Source organism: Myotis davidii, unplaced genomic scaffold, assembly GCF_000327345.1.
Source record: "Myotis davidii unplaced genomic scaffold, ASM32734v1 scaffold332, whole genome shotgun sequence".
Classification (NCBI taxonomy): Eukaryota; Metazoa; Chordata; class Mammalia; order Chiroptera; family Vespertilionidae; genus Myotis; species Myotis davidii.
Genome location: NW_006285779.1, coordinates 4,110,541 through 4,129,608, shown reverse-complemented (window position 1 = coordinate 4,129,608; position 19,068 = coordinate 4,110,541). Strand labels below are relative to the sequence as shown.

At 51.8% G+C, this 19,068-nt stretch overlaps 1 protein-coding gene across 1 annotated transcript in view; it reads left to right on the top strand.

The window, feature by feature from the left end:
- The window catches only part of PAX2 (paired box 2), an 85,380-nt gene that overhangs the window by 29,706 nt on the left and 36,606 nt on the right, over positions 1-19,068 (top strand). Inside the window, exons 4-6 of the mRNA XM_015559276.1 lie at positions 2,910-2,995; positions 4,629-4,748; positions 10,306-10,374. Of these exons, the coding sequence (XP_015414762.1) occupies positions 2,910-2,995; positions 4,629-4,748; positions 10,306-10,374 (275 nt within the window). The remainder of the gene's footprint in view (positions 1-2,909; positions 2,996-4,628; positions 4,749-10,305; positions 10,375-19,068) is intronic.

The following is a 19,068-nucleotide window of genomic DNA, read 5'->3' as shown; positions in this document are numbered from 1 at the left end:
CACTACATTAAAAAGCATTCCCTCCACTCAGTTCACCGCCCCTGGCTTCCACACTTTTCTCTCCTTTCCTCCTATGCACTTCCTGGCCTCTTTTTGTCTGGCTCCTTCTCTTTGTTTTATTGCTCTCCCCAGGGTCACTAGTAGTCACTAAAATCCCCAAATCTATGCCCCTTCTTCTTCCCAATTCCCTCCAATCCTCTTGTCGCTGTTGACACTGAGTTATGTTCTCCTTATGGAAACTTTCTTCTCCGTTGAGTTGGGTGAAACTGCGGATCCTGGTTCTACCCTTTCCTGTGTGGCCAGTTCTGACTCCTTGGCAAGGTCAGGTTCCTTTTCTCAGTTTCTGAAAGTGGCGTCCACTCCTCAGGCCTCTTGAACCTCTCAACACTCCTCTCCTTGACAACCTTCTTAATTAGTAGTTCTCAACCTGTGGGTCACGACCCCCTTGGCGGTCGAATGACCCTTTCACAGGGGTCGCCTAAGACCATCCTGCATATCAGATATTTACATGACGATTCATAACAGTAGCAACATTACAGTTATGAAGTAGCAACGAAAATGATTTTATGGTTGGGTCACAACATGAGGAACTGTATTTAAAGGGCCAGAAGGTTGAGAACCACTGTTCTAAATCCATATCTGCTATGCCAGCTGGGTGTGGGCGTGTCCACCTAGACACTCCTCCCCCACCTGATGCTGCATGTCTAGGACCAACATCCCCACATGCATCCCTCTTTCTGACAGTGGTACAAACCACCAGCTTTTCAGTTACCAGACTTGGGTCTTTAGAGCTATAATAGACTCCAGTTAATTGCCAAATCCTGGCCATTTTGCCTTCACCATATCTTGCAGATTCTCTCCTTTTTCCCCCAAGAACAGCCCCTCATCGCCTCCTGCCTCTATACTGCTTTACCAGAACCAGTTTGTATGTGCCCCCTCTAGTGTAGAAATCACTCGTGGGCCTGAGACCCTCTAAACCTGGTCCCCATATATTGGGGAAAGTGTGAGGAAAGCATACACTTTTGAGACTGAATTCTAACTTTACCCTAATTGGCAGTATAATCTCCAGTAAGCTTCTTAACCTCTGTCAGCTTTGGTTTCCAATCTGCAAAATGAGGATAATAGTATGCACCGTGGAGGCTGTGAGAATTAACACTGGTGTAGATAAGTGGTATGAATTGCATATAATATTGGCACATGATACATGCTCAGTAAGTGGGAGATCACAATTCTCACACTTCCAAGTTTGCAGCCTTATTTCCCCTCCTCCCTTCCGTGCCTCCCCTGTTCTGGCTGACTGGTCTGGGCATGAGCCCCTGAAACATCAGGTTCATTTGGCTCCCATGCTTTGATTCTACTCCCCTCCAACATCTGATTATAATGTTTCACCCTCTGCTTCTTTGTTCATCCTAGAATCATGTTTTTTAATGGAGAAAGAGACCTTAGAGATCCTGTAGTCCAAGCATGTCAAACTCGCAGCCAGCGGGCTGCATGCTTCAATATGTATGAGGCATGCGGACTGCTGGCCACGAGTTTGACATGCTGGCTGTAGCCTAAGCTTGTTAGGCTAACAACAAAAAAGAACCTGAAGCCTAGAGAAGTAGCATGATGAGCCCAAAGCTCTGTAGCCAAAAAATGGCAGAATCAGAAGCAGGGCTTGGGGCCCCTGCCATGTAGCCCGGTGCCCTGTGCACCATCCCCCGTGCCTCTGGCTCCTCTGTGTACCTGTATGTTTAGCCTTACTCTGCTTTGAAGAGCTACATAAAGTTTCACCTCCTCAGTGACTTCTCTCCCGACTACCCTGCCCGAAAGGGGGGTGATTCCTTTGGCACTTACACTTGGCCCCCTTGGAGTTACTTAGCTTTCCCTGAGTGTGTGTCTTCCTTCCCTAACTTTATGTCCAGCACTTTCAGGCAAGGGCCTCAGTTCTGTTGCCTGGCAGCGCTCGGTAAAAGCTGGTTAGAGAGGAGTGCACTCGTGGCTTACGACTTACCTGCTGGTTGAAGTGAACTTGGATCACACACGTTTCTGCAGGGAGGAGCAACACTGTTGGAAAAATTGCTTCCAAGGGCACCTACGTTGACCAGTGAGTGGAAGGGCGCGTTCCTCAGTCCTGGCCCCAGCGTGGGCCTTCTGTATCACATAGCCCTTGGTCCTTCGGTCACTGACTAGCCAGCTCATCCCTGGTCCTGGGATGTTTGACTCACCCCAGAGTGCACAGTGGGGTGGGGCTGGGGGATAGGCACCAGGCTTTTCAGCTAGCCTGGTAAAGGAGCTCTGATCCAAGTAGGGCCTCAGAAAAGGAGGCCATCAGGCCAGCGCAGCTGGACAGGGACAGAGCAGCACGTGAGAAGTTGTTCAGGGCCTAACATCTGGCAGAGGGACCGTGCGCTGTGTTGGAATCTTGGGGACAAAAGGGTCACCTGTAATGCAGCCCTTTCCTGGTTACTTCTCCTTGGCTCAGTAAATGGGGAAATTTCGCCCCCTCCCTCAGCTCTGGAGTTGTGGGGTACAGTCCCAATAGGAAAGCCAGCTCCAAAATGATCTTCAGATCTAGGGAGTCCCGCGCCCAGGAAGAGATTTGTATGTGATTAGGAAAGGGGAAGGGGGGAGTCCCCACCCCCACCAAGGGGAAGGGTGCTGTGCTCTACTCACTCTGCTGCCCCAATACCTGCTACCAAAAATCAAGCTGCAATTCTGGTGATGCACACATGGCAGGGCAGAGGCAGACGGGCTCCACCCGCAGAGCAAACAGGAAGGAAAGCATGCCTGGCAGCAGTCAGTGAGGCAGGGGTGCAGGGGGCAGATGAGTGAGGAAGGAGCTGAGGGCTGGGCTCTGCAGGTCTGGGCTAGAGTTGCTGGGGAAGGAGAGGCATGTGATGTGTGCTGCTGTTGTGATGCTGTTGCAGGATCATCCGGACCAAAGTTCAGCAGCCTTTTCACCCAACACCGGATGGGGCTGGGACTGGAGTGACTGCGCCTGGCCACACCATTGGTAAGAGGGCTCAGGCTCAGGGAAGGGGGGTAGGAGTAGTGGCGGGGGCTGGGAGGGGGATGCAGGACTCCACCTGAGAGAGCTGGATATGCAGCTACGCTCAGAACTACTTTTTTCCAATTTGCGCTCTCTATGAGCTCCTAGAGCAGCCCTGGGCAAATCCACGCTTTTGTTCCAGCCCTCCGGTCCAGTTTAAGAACCCATTGTGGCCCTCGAGTCAAAAAGTTTGCCCACCCCTGTCCTAGAGGCTCAAAGGTCTTCTTGAGAGAGACTAGCTCACTGGGATCCCTACCCCTCTCACTATATCTATCTATCTCTTTCTTCCCCTTCCTCCATATTAATATTTCCCCTTTAGCATAGCTTCTCCCCCCTTCCTCCTTCTCCATCTTTTGTTTTTATCTGATCCTGTCTCCCTATTTGCCCCTCTTTTTTCATATCTACTATCTTACTCCATTTTCGTTCTGTTTTTAATTTCTAAAATTATCATTCTCTTCTCTTCCCTTCGCTCCCTTTTCTCCTCTTCCTCCCTCTTTCTCTTTCTCCTCTTTTCTCATCTCTGTATGTGAGGCTCTGGGTTTGTTCCTCGGTCTCTCTCCCTCCCTCTTCATAGCCTATTTCTTTTGATCTCTGTCTCTCTGTCGTCTACTTGGTAACTCTTTGCCTCTCTCCAACCTCCTTATTTACGGATCCTTGCTCATGGCCTTCCAGAGACGTGACCCAGGCCATACCAAAACACCTGCTAACATTCCTACCACCCCCCCAATCATACAGTCTTCCCTTTGGCCCAAGGGTGCTTGGCACCAGGTATTAAGGAGCTGGGATGTGATCAAACTTTTCCTGCTGCCCCTCTTGGCCGCTGTCCCCTGCTCTCTTGATTAGCAGGAAGTAGAATGGCAGGTCCCAGCCCTCCTGGAGTTGGCAGGATCTGTTGTTTACTAGGCCTGTATTACAGCGTGTGCTAGGAAGGAGGGCTGGGCTGGGCTGTACCTGAGTAGATCATTGCGGAGTGAATGTGTTCACTAGTCTGTGCCCAGAGTGGGGAATGAGGAACTTCTCAAGTGATTTCAAGACCAGAAGCAACTGAGAGAGAAGAGCTATGCACTCCTGGAGAATATCAGGACCATTCTTGTGTCTCCTAGGGATTCAGAGGCAGATCTTAGAAAGCCACAGAGTCTAAATCAGGATTGGTAAAGACTCGGCCCAGGAGACTGAGAGGCAGTGAGATGCAGTTTGTTTAGAAGGGCTTTCCTGGCCCCAGGGATTGAACTAGCTGTGCAGGGAGGCCTCCTAGGAGCTGTGCTCACTCCAAGACTGCTGAGTCACTTTTTAGGTTGAGTCAGCTTTAGGTTTCCATTCATCTTCAGGGGAGTGCATTCAGGGCACCAGCGACCTCTATAGGTCTGCAGAGAAGGCTTGGGGTTGACTGGCCACCACTCGGTCCAGGGCTGGACAGAAGTGAATAGCTTGCTCTGTATGTAGCTATGCCTTCTCTCTTAAACCTCAGAGAAAGAAGGGGAATATGGGCTCCCCATCCCTCCTTATTTCCTCTGCTTCTCTCTGCCCCCAGCCTTGGGGCTTTGGCCAGCTATCGCAACTGCTTTCCTGATGGCATTTCCTCCTTATTCTCATCCAGTTCCCAGTACGGCCTCCCCTCCTGTTTCCAGCGCCTCCAATGATCCAGTGGGATCCTACTCCATCAACGGGATCCTGGGGATCCCTCGCTCCAATGGCGAGAAGAGGAAACGTGATGAAGGTAGGGAGGAGGGAAGAGGCTTGGCTTCCCTATGCATGCTTTGTCCTTGGACTCAGAGCTCCGGTTTCGGCCCAGCCTCGCAGCTGCTCTGCTATGAGATCAGTTTTAGTGGCAAAGCCCAGGTCCCCCCACTGCCCTGCTGGCTCCTGGAGAGAGGGAGGCAGGCTGCTGGTGGGGCCATCAGCTTCACCATCTGCTCAGCAGCCTTGACTGCTCACCTTCCTCTGGGACTCACCCCCAATATCTCCGTGGGATTCCAGGAAGAGAAGCATGAACCATGTACCTTGGGAAGATTTTGGAGGCTGGGGGGCATCTGGTCTCTGACCTGAGGATAAAAGGCCAATTTGCCTTGTCCTCACCTGATCCCAACCCATCAGGAGAGAGGGGAGTGGTGTCACACACAGCTGATCCTGCTGTCCTTTCTCCGTGACACAGGGACACTGGCCCCATTAAAACCAGCCAGGGAGCTGGACATGGGTCCCTCTCTGTGCTCCCCCCATGGTAGGAGACACCGGTCTGGCTCCTCTCTGGCCTTCCCTCATTCCCTGTAATACCTCATGGTGCAGCCAGCTGTTAAGCATGGAGGTAGAGAGGGAAATAAAGAGGAAGAGGAGAGCGGAAAAGGAGTAAGAGGAGAGAGTGGTGGCCATGAGCTTGGGAGAAGGTGTTGTTCATGTGGATGACATTAGAAGTCCCTTGGTGACCGTCTGGTTCTCTTATGATGCATGGCCAGGGTGCAGGGCTGGCAGGCCCTGGCAAACAGAGACACCAGTGCCTGGAACCTGCTCCTAGCCCCAATCTCACGGTCTCTGCTGGAGAGGCAGTAGCCTTCTGCTTTAGGGAGAGTATACGATTTTAAGGGTATGAATTTAAGGATACCCTGAAATAGGCAGAATCCTCTAGAGATGAGCACAGAGGAGGTGGCCATATATCCCATTAGTCCAGATGGGTCCCAATTTATACCTTTTGTCTCTGCATCTTGGCCAGTCAGCATCTCCTTGTTCTTTTAAAAATGTCCTGTTTAGACAATAAGTCATATAGTTATCCTAAGCCTAGATGAGCCCTTGAATTGGGGCAGCTTTAGAGGGTGAGGAACAGAGAAAAGGGACACTGCTGAGATTCCCTGGGCCCCGGGAAAAGGTACGAGAGCTCTGGCCTCCAGTAGAAGGGGCAGAGTGTGGGAGCGGCCTGGGTCTGGCAAGACAGTGATGACCTGGCGCTGGCTTCCTTCCAGAAGCCCTAATGGCCTCATTTCACAGGGAAGCAGCTTGTCTGGCTCTATGTCTCCTTCTTCCCAAATATCCAAACCCATTTGGCTGCCACGGCCTTTGCTACTCACTGAATTTCATTGTGGTTGTTTTGGCCACAGCCCCTGATGGGCAGGGGGAGGTGATGTGAAAGGCCCTTAGTTCCACTTCTCCCTGAGGGTTTCCCACATTCAGGCCTTAGCCAAGCTTCCTGATGCCCTGAGTATTTGGAAGATTCTGCCCCAAACCCTAAGGGGTTTCTCCTTTAACCACTGCCCTGCATTGTTTAGAGTGAGAGATGTTCAGGAAGCCAGGGTAGGCCACAGACTCCCTCACCTCTCTCTCTCCCATTGTCCTGTGGTTGGACATGCTTTTTGCTTCCTGGGCTCCTATGGGCCATGAAAAGAGACCAGGGGTAGGGAGGCACTGGCATGAGGCTGTGGCCACCCCAGGTTGGGCCTGGTTGGCCCAGAACAGAGCGCTCTCCTTGCTGAGCAATTGGTCACGTTCATTGTTTCAAGTCAATTCAATGCAGTGAACCCTTCCTTGTGCGGTAATCACAGGAAAGGCTTGGTGCTATAGGGTCCCAAAGCAGCACGAGATAGGATTCTTGTCCTTAAGGGGCTTACTGTCTAGTGGGGCACGTAAAACGTGTGAGCCCAGAGAGCGGGAAGGCCCACCAGATATCCGTGTTGTGGTGGAGGTCTGGGCTGCGGGCTGTTGGAGCTCAGAGTGGGGAGAGAACAAACCCCAGGGGGGGCTGCTCTGTGAGGAGGGCCCTGAGGAATGGGCGAGGGGCATGTTGTGAAATTCTCTGCTGGACCCAGCCTTGTGACCAGAAGGTTCTGTGATGAGAAAGTGCAGGGGCACTTTGGCTGGAATGAAAGGGCGGGAGGGGAAGTCATGGGAAATCAGGCTAAGTAAATGGGTTAGGGTCGCAGATCAGGTCAAGACCAGATCATATAAGGCGTTTGGACTTTTTCTGCAGGCAAGAGTAGCCGCCGAAAGTGTGTGAGGAGCAGGAAGGGAAAAGGACAGGGCTGGGGTGGGGAAGATCACCCTGCAGCGGGGTGGCAGTGGTGGCAGTGGGGAGACATCTCAGGAAGCAGTTGAACTCCTCTAGGTGAGGGACAGGGGAGTCTCCGAGTGTCCTGCTTACACACTCACTCCCTGGGCCTAGCGAGGTGGCAGGAAGGACCAGAGGCCCTACTGCCTTTTGGGGGGATGTGGAAGGGTTCTGTTGCCCTGACTCTCCCTCCTGTTGACCAACCACAGATCTGATAGAGCTGTCCTTTCCCTGGTAGAGCCTATAAGGGAGGCCCGTTCTCTGACCCCTCATCCCCACACCGCATACACTTGACCTATCGGACCCAGATGGGAAGAGAGGAAAAGAAAAGAGAGAGCAAGGACAGACCTTCCCTGGCCTGTACTCCCCCTCCCCCACTCTTGGTGCCTCTAAGCAGCCAGGCCCAGTTTGCATTAGTGAGCAGCTCAGATGATTAAGAATAGGGGAGATAATTATGTGTCAAGATGATGTAGCCCAACTCTGCAGTCAGGCCAAGGTAGCACAGCAGCTGGCAGGCCGGTAGCAGGAGGCAGCCTCCGGCCTGGGCTGCACCGACACCCAGGTGTGTCCTTTAGCTCCTGGGCCAGCACCGCAGGCAAAAGAGGAAACTGGTTTGAGGAGCTGAGGGCATTGGGATGGGAACAGGTATGCGTGTCAAGGGACTGAGGGAGTGGACAGACAACATCTCCCTCCAGGAGAACCCTGATGCCCTGCCAGGCTGGCCTTTTTTGGGGGTGGGGCCTCTTATTGTGGCATCTCCCTAGGAGTGTCATACTCTGAGGGCAAGCTGTGAGCCTCTCTGTCCTCAAGGAAGCCACTCCCGCTCCTGCCTCTGGGTACAGCTCAGCCTATTCTTCAGCTCTAACAATGTCATGGTGTTGGGCATTAGCGAGGACAATCACTGCAGCGTGCTGGCGTTATTGGAGACAATCTCAGCAGTAGTTATTGGTGTTCACAGTGATAATACCCAGAGCATTATTGGCACTGGCACTTGGAATATGGACAGCGTTATTAGTATCTGCAGCAATCATATCTGTGGGGATATTAGTAAAGGGTCGATCAGCTGTGACTCTGGGGAAAAAGAAACTGACAGTGACTGGGAGTCCGCTTGAGACGCCTTCTCAGGCCTTGGCCTTTGCAAGAATCCCCAGACTTTCCTTTGAGAAATATGCTAGTCAAGGAGCTTTGACCACCCCTCCCCCCCAAACCCCAAGAGGCCAGGAGATCCCAGAATCAGACAGGTAGGCGGGCTAGTGATAGATGAGTAAGTTATGTCACAAAGCCCCCGGGAGACTGTCTGGGGAGGTAAAACCCTGTTGTGGACCCGTAAAAGCTGTACCTCTTTTTGGCTACAATTATGGCAGAGTATGTTTTAGGGTCCTTTGAAGGTTACTGCTTCCCTGAATGTGGCTTGTCTTGGCTTATGTGGCTGGAGGATAAAGAGACTTACATTTTCTCAGGCTGAAGAACCAAAGGCCTTTGCCTTCCCCCACTTGCTCTCAGCCATGGCCCAAAGTGTGGCTGTCCATTGGTGGTGTTGAAACACAGAGCAATTGCATAACCTGTCCAACAATCCAAATGAAGTCATATGGTCTGAGCCTGTTAATCTGTGGGCGGGGAGGTGTGTGGGTCTCATCCTTTGACGTGTGGGATTGCAGGGGGCTGTGATTCTGCATTCCATTAATTAGGTGCACAATGAGTTGTGCAGTTGAGTGGTGCCAAACCGGTGCAGTTGTGCATCTGCAGGCAGGGCCGGTTGCACGGCTGTAAACAGCCGAGTCCTGTCACTGCCTTTATAGCTCCCTCCTGCTTTGGATGGAACCGTAACTGGAAGAAGCAGTTTATTTCCTTAGTTAGTTTCCCTCCTAGAGGTCCCCAAGTGTGTTGCTCAGGTTAGACTTGGAGCAAAGGAGGAAATGAAGCTGTGGAAACGAGCAGCTTAGGGTTTTTCAAAATGCTGACACGCCGAGCTCAAAAGGTCCGCCATCACTGACCTACCCTGTCTAGGAGCCTTGGATTCAGGCAGGGGAAGGCTGCAGACACCCCCCTACCCCCCACCCCCCGCCGCCAGGAAGGAGGATTTGGGATGGGGGCCAGCAGGCCATCCCTGAAGGGCAGCAGGAACGGGCAGTTGGAAAAGGTGTGAGCTTTGTCAGGCATAGCTGGGTTTGAACCCTAGTGCCTTGGTCAAGTCACTTAACCTTCATCAGCTTCGTCTTCTCCTCTATGAGGGGGAGACGGTAACAGCATTCACTTCACAGGGACTGTGGAAAGGACTACACGAGGTCATGGATATAGAAGGCCGAGCCAATCCATCTTGGAAGATGGGTCACTGTGTTTCTGGGGGTGGGGCGGGGGGAAGACATAATTAATTGGCAGGTTTAAGTTTTGAGAGAAAATGAAGTCATGTCAGGAAGAAGCTTACTTGGGCAGAGCCTCCCTAGTCTTGGTGCGGCCCCTGTTAAGGAGGGGAGCTAGGGCAGTGCGGGAAAGATGTCAGCTCCCCGTATGTGATGGGGGTACCTTGGTCTATCTCTGCTTGCTCATTGGCTCTGCAGTTACCTAGTTGGGTCACATGTCCTCTCTTAGCATCCAAAGACATTTCAGTTGTATGGAAATAAATATAGGACCCCCTTCTTTTCCACCAGGGAGGCACCCCTCCCTCTATTCACTGCTGTGCATTTCCGCTCCCATGTGTAAGTCTACTTGTTTACTTTGTTTATGGACATATATGTAATTTTTTACATAATTTATGAAAGTGTGTGTGTGTGTGTGTGTGTGTGTGTGTGTTTTCCAGCATTCTAAGATCTTTGGGTGAAAGAGGATGTAGAATGCCAGGCATTGGGCAGGCATGCGGCCTTCTGGAGAGTGTATATATTTGCAGAGATGAGCAGATGTGAGCAGCTGCATGTCTGTGAGTGCTAGTGAACAGGGAAAACTCAAGCCAGGCCTGAGTGTGTTAGAGCCCATGGTCTTGAGGCACAGGGCCCCGTAGACATTACCCTGCATCTGTTGGCAAATGGATGGGCTGTACTGAACCCGCCTCCAGGGGTGGCCTGGGACTCAAGGCAAGGGAGACAGGCTGGGAGCCCTTATGCCCTCGGGCTATATGGGAGTTGCCACTCAGCACCCTCATACCCTTTGAAGAAGAGCCTGGTCTCCCAATCTCAGGGTCTTGCCCCCCTCTTCTACCTGCCTGCCTTTCGGGATCTCTCAGTGTCTGTCTGTCTCTCATTCGCTCTAGTCGAGGTATACACTGATCCTGCCCACATTAGAGGAGGTGGAGGTTTGCACCTGGTCTGGACTTTAAGAGGTATGGGGGCCAGAGGGAACCTGGTGTGGGGGTCAGGGGAAATAGCTGGGGGTGGCGGTTAGAGACCAGTGGGTTCCTAAGGGCCAGTGAGCAGAAAAGGAGGAGGTGGCTCACGCATCCACTGGGAAACCAAGAGGCTAGCAGAATCTCAGGGCCTGGATCACTTTTTCCACGGGCCACTGCTGGGTGTGGGGGCTGAGACCCCAGTGGCCTGGAGGATCAGGCAGTCAGTGGATGGGGGGCACTTTTTCCAGCCCTTGGAAAAACAAAGAGCAGATCGGGTAGTAAAACAAAAGCAAAGGAGACCTGGAAGCACCTGACAGCCCTAATTCATCACGGCCCAAGTTTTTTCCTGTGTTCCCATTATATTTGTTTGTAAAAGTGGAAATCAATTTTGAAGGTAATTTTCTGGAAAGAATGGAAGGGAGGTGGGAGGGCCGGATAAGGCAGAGATGGTAAAAGGAAAAATTTAGGCCAGGCACAGCCCAGGGGCAGCTCTTGGCAAGGTGAAAGAAAATTGCATATTCAATCTCCATCCATGAATCTCCCTCACTGCTGCCCGCCTCCTGCTTGAAAACAATGAAGGCTTTTTTCCCAACGCTGGGCAGGGCCTCGGTATCAGCCTCACTTTAACTTCAGGGTCATTAATTCCCTGATTATTGAAGGAGAAGAGAGGGTTGTAGCATCGTCAATTCCAAAGGCACCCCCCATGTGATCAGGCCCTGGCTGGGGTGCGGTCGGGGACAGCCAGGGTGGGGTGAGGTGTTGTTTCAGAAGAGCAAAAGGAGGGAGGAAGTGGGGAGCCAACTGGACTGGGGGGAAGGAAGCCAGGAGGAGGGTAAAGAAGGCAGTCATTACTGCATACCTCTGTTGTGTTGTTATTGCAAATTAAAAGTAGCATGTTCCACTCCACAGCTATCTTTGGGGAGGGAGGGGCACCGAGGGAGGTGGGGGATCTTATCATTGCTTCTTCAGCAGACCAGCCGTGGTGTCACCGTGTGAGGTGACATTTGAATTTACAATTCCGCTGAGAAAAGCCATTAATTCACAAATTAACATTTCTCCCTCTCCCTCTCTCTTTAACACTCTCTCCCTCTCTCACATGGATGTGCAAGCAATTGAAAAGACAAAGGAAATAGCCTTAAGGAAGAGACTTTACTGCTAGTCTGTCTGTGCTGAGATTGCTCCCCCTGCTTCCAGATAGATAAACCAATTACCTGTGCAGCTCTGCTCCTGGCCGCCCGCGATCGCGATCGCCTCCTTTTGTAGGCTGCCTCCCCGGCTGGATTACACTCGGTGTATCTCATTAATGTAAACCAGGCGTGCCCCGGTCGCCAGTCTCTCTTCCCCGCTCTCCTTCCGGAGGGGCAGCGGGAAGAGTGCTGGTGTCAGAAAAGGCAGGCAAGGAGGACCCCCTGGAAGAGGAGAGGCTGCCCCTGCCCCGCTGGCCCGCCCTGGAACTTTGGGAGCAGCCTTCAGTCCTGGAGGAGGCCGATGGGGGAAGTCTGCAGGTCGGCATACCCTGGTCGGCTGGCACGGGCAGACATTTAGAGGCAGAAGCAGGAGCCAGAGCTGACTCTCTCAGGCCCACAGTGTCTGTCTTCTGTGGCCTTTTGGTCCAGCTGCAGGGGGCTGGTGGAAACAGAAGGATCTAAGCAATCCTGCAAGGGCAGAGCTTCGGGAAGTTTCGCTGAGCACATACCATTTTCCTGGGCCAGGGTTCAGCCTGAAGGAGCTGGGAGGGGTGCCGAGGAGGGCCCAGAAGACACAGTGAAGTTGCACTATGTTGGGTAAACAAAACGAGGAAGGAGGTCTCACTGATTCCTTCACCTAAACCCAGCACTTGGGCACAGTTACGTGTGTTCACCACCTAATACACACACACACACACACACACACACACACTTGATTGGTTTTAAAGAATCCCCACCCAGGAGTTGTAAACCTGGGTGGCGTGCCCTCAGAGCTCTGAAGTGAGCTCACATGGTGGGCAAAGAACCACGAAGCCTCGTTTTGCTTCCACTGTCCCCTGGGCCCTGGCCAGGCGCTGTAAGAAAGCATTATATCGGCAGAGGGAAGCCAAGCAGAGTTTGAGTTTCTCTAAGGACAGGTGCTCTGTGGGTTATTGCCAGACTGATATGATTTCACACGCACTATACTACCGAGCATAGGTCACAGGCTGCCCCTCGTGAGGCAAGTCCTAGGAAAGCCCAGAAACCAAGTCCACAGGAAGGTCACCATCCATCTAGACAAGTGCCTGAGTTTTACTGCGTTAACAAAGCTCACCCTGTATTCATTTCCCAACAAATATCCAAGCCCTGGCTAATGTCCACTCTAGGCTAAGAAGGAGCTAAGGTTCAAAGGTCCACATTCACTAAGACACCAAAAAAGTCCACTTATGAGAACGTATTTGTTGTTATGATTATATCTTCCCAGTAAACTGGGAAATCAGGCCGTTCATGCTTAGGGTGGAATTTTTCTATCTTAGTTGCATTGAAATTTTTAGCCAAACCCTGGACAATGTTGGCCGTGAGCCCGTTGAACACTGACCATGTCATTATACAGAGGTGGGTGTAGGGCATGTCGATGTGTTATTAAGGCCTGCATCTTGGGGCCTGTGCACACATGGGCTGACTTTCCTCTGTGGGGAAGGACTGGGGTTAGCCAGGGTGGTGTGGTGCTGACATGGGTGCATGAATTTGTACATAAATCCCTGAGTTTAAACCAGAGACTTCAGTCAAATCATTAACCACCTCAGGCTCCTAACCAGTTCCTGCTGTTGTAGATAAAGAACTATATTTCCTTGTTTGAGGAAGTATGTTGCGATTTCGCACAAAAGAGCTTTTTTTCCCCTTTCATAAAATGCCAAAACGTTAAAATAGGTGGACCCCAGCCCCCAGGAGAGAATGTACAGATTAGCAGTGCACCCCTCCACCACTGAAAGTTGGGGGAAGGGGGAAGGGTGTAGCACAGTATTACAATTTTCTCAGCAAAGGCATCTGTGTGTTTCTGGGCACGTGTTTCCACACCCACCTTGTCAAACTGTCTTCAAACCCTAGTCTTCCACTTGGCAACTACCTTCCGCCCTGCAGGTAGCCTAGTTCTCCGTCCCCCACCTGGCAAGGGCACCAAGCGAGAAATGAGAAATCCGCTGCCTCAGCGCTGCCCTTCCCCGCCAGGCACGGGCTGTGGGCAGGAGGGAGGGGCCCGGCCCTGAGCCTGTCCCCCAGGCCCTGCTGCTAGTGGGCTGGCCTCCCTGAACACCGCCTCCTTTGCAGGCCAGTGGACAGCTGAGAAGGGCAGGGGCATGGGGACCCCTTGGAAAAAGGATTTGGAGAGAAGGCAGGCTGGATTTGGAGACCCAGGATTGCTGCCCAACAGAGGAATGGGTCCTAGCCACCTTCGCGACTGCTGTGGGCTGCACAAGGCGCCCCGGAGCCCAGGGAAGGACTCCCTCCTGCCTGCCTTCCCCGGGGCCATGGTGGCTGGAAGGCTCTCCAGGACCTTCCCCACCCTGCCCTGTGGGGGTGGAGAAGCCAGGAGGGTTGGGGGAGGGCTGGGAGATGATCACGAGCCTCAGAGCCGAGTTGCAGTGGAGCCAGTAATTCAAACCATCCTGACCCTTCGGTGAACCCGAACCTGCTGACCTTGACAGCACCAGACAAGGGAGGCCTCACAAACCTCAACCTGTGTGGAGGCCTCGCTTTCTCTTTCTCCCTCCTTGGAGCCCCGTGGCCCAGCCTCCAGGTGGCTCCTAATTTGGTCATCCCCTCAAAATGTCAGCATACCTCCCTCCCAAGGCGAGGCGCCTGCCCGCCTGCCTCAAAGTACCCTTTGTGCTCATCTCCACCGGAGACAAGTGTGTGGGCATCTCACAAGGGCCTCTCCGGGGCCAGACCGAGGCCTTCTCCTGTGAACACAGCCTGCACACCTTGTCCATGCCCCCGCCCAGGCTTCAGCTCTTTCAGGAGCACTAGCTATAGAGTGTACATGCGTGAGTGTGTGCCTGTGTGTGCAAGCGTGTGTGTGTGTGTGCATGTGCATTGTGTGTGTGTGTGTGTGGTCTCGTTGCACACAGGGGCTGGGATAAAATGTGATCAAGACAGAGGAGGGAAGAAAAGCCGGAGGAAAGCTGCCCCCAGGAACCTGCATTAAAGTAAATGTAGTTTATGAAGTTTATGCTTTCCTCCCAGGGAGAGCTGGATTCCCTCCAACAGCCTCCCAGAGCCTGGCAAGCAGCTCCTGAAGCAGAAAGTGCAGGCAGGAGCACGGGCAAGCCAGCAAGAGAGGGAGAGATCCCTTCCTCCCTTCCTTCCCCCCTCCCTCTCTCTCTCACACTGGCTCATACAGATCTCCCTAGACCCCAGCAGGCTTCAAAGAATGGATGGAAAGATGCAGACAGTGTGTTTGGTAGAAGGGACTTCAGGAGTTTCCCTTTCCTTCCCTCTTCCTCCCACCCCCAGCCCACCTCCATCTCCTTTGGCAGTGGGGCCAGCCCAGACACGTGGGCAGAGTGGACACTTGGGTGGACCACGGGGGCCGCCGGCCTGTGGAGGCTGCTCTGGGTGAGGGGCAGTATGGGTGGCCTTTGGGCGGTGAGTCTGAGGTCGATGTAGTCAAAGAGATCAGAATGTGGTCGGCCAGGAATCCGCCCTTTTCTGATGCTGGGGAGCCGTGTTCCTCTGGCAGTTTGCTTTAGACCAAGTAGGTACCTTACAGCTACTGAAGACAGCTACTGGAGTCTCCTAAGGAGAAACAAGGAGGGACGGGATTTTGTTCCGGAAATTCAAAGGAAATAGATGGTTGGGATATGGGAGCTCCGAGAGGAAGCTGCAATATCTGCTTTCTAGACTCTTCTTCATGTGCACAAGCATATGGGATCGGGTGTGCGTGTGCTAACAGTGTGTCAGTGGGCCAGGGCCCTGGGTTTGAGAAGTTGTGTGGAGGAGAAAAATGACTGGAGAGACAGTATCCGTAGCAAAGGCCGTCACTCCAGCCTGCTGGGTTGGCAGCATCTGGTCTCTTGCCTCCGTGCCTCCGGGACATGCCTCTGCAGGGCACAGGCAGTGGGGGAACTCCATCTCCCACCTCCTCCTGGGAACTTCCTGTCCTTACTCAAGTTCTGCCAGGATCTAGGACAGAGGAGGGCAACAGAGGTAGAGTCATCTGAAGGCACAGAGTAGAGGGAAGAAGAGAGTAGAAGGCAGTGTGGAGGATGGGCAGAAGTTGGAGCTTGTCTGGGAAGCCAGGAGATGCTAGGCATGGAGCACAGCAGAAATTGGCCAGGATGGCTTTCGCCCTTTTTCTCCCCTCTCTCCTTCCCCCTCCCTGCCTCCCCCTCCTTATCTCTCCCCTCTTCCCTCCACACATCTTTATTGGTTCCGGCAATAGCGTGGATTTGCATGTCAGGCAAAGCCTTGCTACACACACAGAAAGGAAGCCCAGCCCTGTCGGTGTGGCAGTGTCAGCTCTCGCTGTTGTTCGACAGTGTAAAATTAAATTAATAAAGCCCCCGACGCAGGAAAACATAACAGGAAATTAATGGCCTTTACTGTCGCTCTGATGCAGTCATTTGCAACCCTGCTTTCCGCACCAAAGACTTCATAAATGCAAGCAGTTTCTCTAAACAAGCATACTTAGAGCGGCCTGGTATGTAATTTTTCGCCTTGCTTGTGTCCTCTGAGCTAACAAAGCCCCTTCCCTTCTGGCTCCAGAGAGGTTTCTAACTGGTTCTGGTCCCCGCTGGAGTCCAGCACCCGGCAGAAGGCCCCGGCCCCTTCCAGAGAGCCCAGAGAGGGCCGATGGAGGACTCAGGTCCCACAAAGAGGGACCCTCAGCCAGCCCTCCTTCCACACCAGCAGCCAGGGCGCCTGAGCCCAGCAGGCCAGCAGGAAGGCACAGCGCATGCTCTCAGGCAGGAAAGTTGATCACTCTGGGGAATTCACCCGAACCCACCCAATGCTCACTCCCGGCTACCTGTTTGCTCCCTCCCATTGTGTTGCCTCTGGCCTCCCCTGCTCCCCTCCCCCCCCAGCCCCCATTTGTACTAGCTCACCCTCCTCACATACACTCAGGCTGGTTGTGTTGTCAGTGGGTGCCCATGTCCTCCTTTCCTACAGGTAAACTAGGGGTTTGGGATAGAGGGGGCTAACATTCAAAACAGGGAAATTAACTGTACAGGTATAATTTTCTGGGGTTCTAGGCCTCTCTCGTATCTCTCTCATAGCTCCCTTGGTTGGTTAGGAAACATGAGGTCCCTAAATGATCGTTCAGGCTATCTCTCTGTCCTTGGGCAAATTTCTTATAAACCACTTCAGGTTACGGAGAATCTGTGATCTTGCTTTGGTATATAAATACGTGGAAATGTATACTCATCTCTCAGGGGAGCTTTGTATCAACGTGGGCCCCAGTGTTGGGAGGTATGAGAGGAGCAAAGAACCAGGATGTGAGTCTCAAGGAACTTCAATCTATTGGGGGAGGCAGAGCTACTACACACGAGACTAGAAGATGAACCAGGTGGCAAGAGTTCAGTAGGAATCCAGGGAAGTAGCTAGAAAAGCCAGAAGGAAATGGGACTTGAGCCTGGGAGTGGTTAAGATTCAATGGGAGACAGGCTCCAGGGACACCTTCCATGTGGAGGGAGGTCAGAGAGTGGTGTCAGGCAGAGTCTCAGATTCGTAAAGGTCATCAGGACTCCCCTCCAGCAGTTCTGCCTGACAGGGTACATCCCCTGCCCGGACATAGGACGTGAATGGACAGTTGTCACTGTTAGAATTCAAATTTCTGGATGTGGGATCTATTTCCACTCCTTACTTGCTCTGGGACCTTTGGCTAATTACATACTCTCTCTGAATCCCAGTTTCCTCATCTTTAAAGTGAACCACCTAGAGTGGCTCTCCCTCCCTTCCATTCCTTCTATTTGATTTACTGAGCACCTGCAAAAACAATGAGCTGAGCCCTGAGTGGGTTTCAGTTTCTCACATGATATGGTCCCTGTACTTGTGGGAGGTCCCTACCCATCCTGATTACCCATTTCTGGATTCATTATTGACAGTGAAAGTCTCTCTTAAATAAACACTAAACTCTAGAGCAGTGGTTCTCAACCTTCCTAATGCCGCGACCCTTTAATACAGTTCCTCATGTGCTGACCCCCAACCATAAAATTATTTTCATTGCTACTTCATAACTGTAATGTTGCTACTGTTATGAATCGTAATGTAAATATCTGATATGCAGGATGTATTTAGGCGACCCCTGTGAAAGGGTCGTTCGACCCCCAAAGGGGTCGTGACCCACAGGTTGAGAACCACTGCTCTAGAGACAGTCTAACCAATGCCAAGTACGGTAGGACCATTGCCGCTCTGCACCTGGAGATTCTAAACCCATAATGTAGCCTCAGATTGCATTCGATTTTTTAGCAGCCATGTCAGACTCAAGCTCATATTGAGTTCGTGGTCAACTAAAACCTCGAGATCTTTTTCACATCAATTGCTATCAAGCCAGGTCTACCCCATTCTGTACTTGTGTAATTGATTTTTTTTTAACCTAAACATAGGGCATTCCATTTATCCCTGTTGAATTTCATCTTGTTGGTTTGGACTCTTAATTCCACCCGATTAAGGTCATAAGGAAGTTTTCTATATCATCACCCTCATCGTTTTTTAAAGAGTTATTTTCCTTTCAAATAAAGGAGAGCCACATAGCCCACCAGTGGAGATCCCCCTCCTGGTTGTGATAAGTGAATGTTTTGGGTACTATTGACTCCAGTAGCCACAAACCATTTCACTTTTCTTCATCTTGTCCATAAAGTTAGGAAGGAGATTCTTTGTGAAATGTTAACGTTCACTACATTCAGAGCATTTCTTTGATCGATCAATAAAACAAATCCAACTTAAGTCAGGGCACAAATTGAGTGCCTGTTATGTATGAAACATGTCAGGACTGATTATGTGCATCAAATAGGACTCACTCACTCCTCAGTCCTTGACCTCAAGAAGCTTTTCATCTAATAGGGAGATAGGGTGCATCTATCTATGTAAAACCCTAATATGCAGATCAACCGAACAGTGGAACGACTGGTCACTATGATACTCACTAACCACCAGGGGGCAGATGCTCAACGCAGGAGCTGCCCCCAGCCCACAGGCCCCAACCGGTGGTGGTGGGGGTGGGGCTGGCGAGCAGGCAGTGCTAGGCCAGCCAAGGTGGGTGTGAGCAGGGGGGCCCCGGCCACCCCACTGGTCGCCCCTCAGATTGGCCCTGATTGCCAGCCAAGCCTAGGGACCCTACCTGTGCATGAATTTCGTGCACAGGGCCTCTATATTATTATAAGAGCAGAATGCGATAGGTGCTTTAATCAAGGTAGGAAGTGCTGTGACAAATATTTTTAAAATGGGGGCCAGTTGCTTCCAACCAGGGGAATTGAGAAAGTCTTAGTGGAGGTGGCATTTGATCTAAGCGCTGATATATAAGTAATGTGCTCCGACTTATTCTTGGTGAGTACATGCAAGCTCCAGGGTATCACTGTTTTCTTTTCTAATGCCCACAAATTAATTTTATAATATTTCTTCTAAAAGATTTCCAGGCCCCAATATTAAATTTATTGAAGTGCTATTGTGTAAGCTTACCTTGACCCCCTTTTATTTTTGGCAAGGCAGGATGGCACTAGGCTTTATCACTGCTTCACTGTGACTC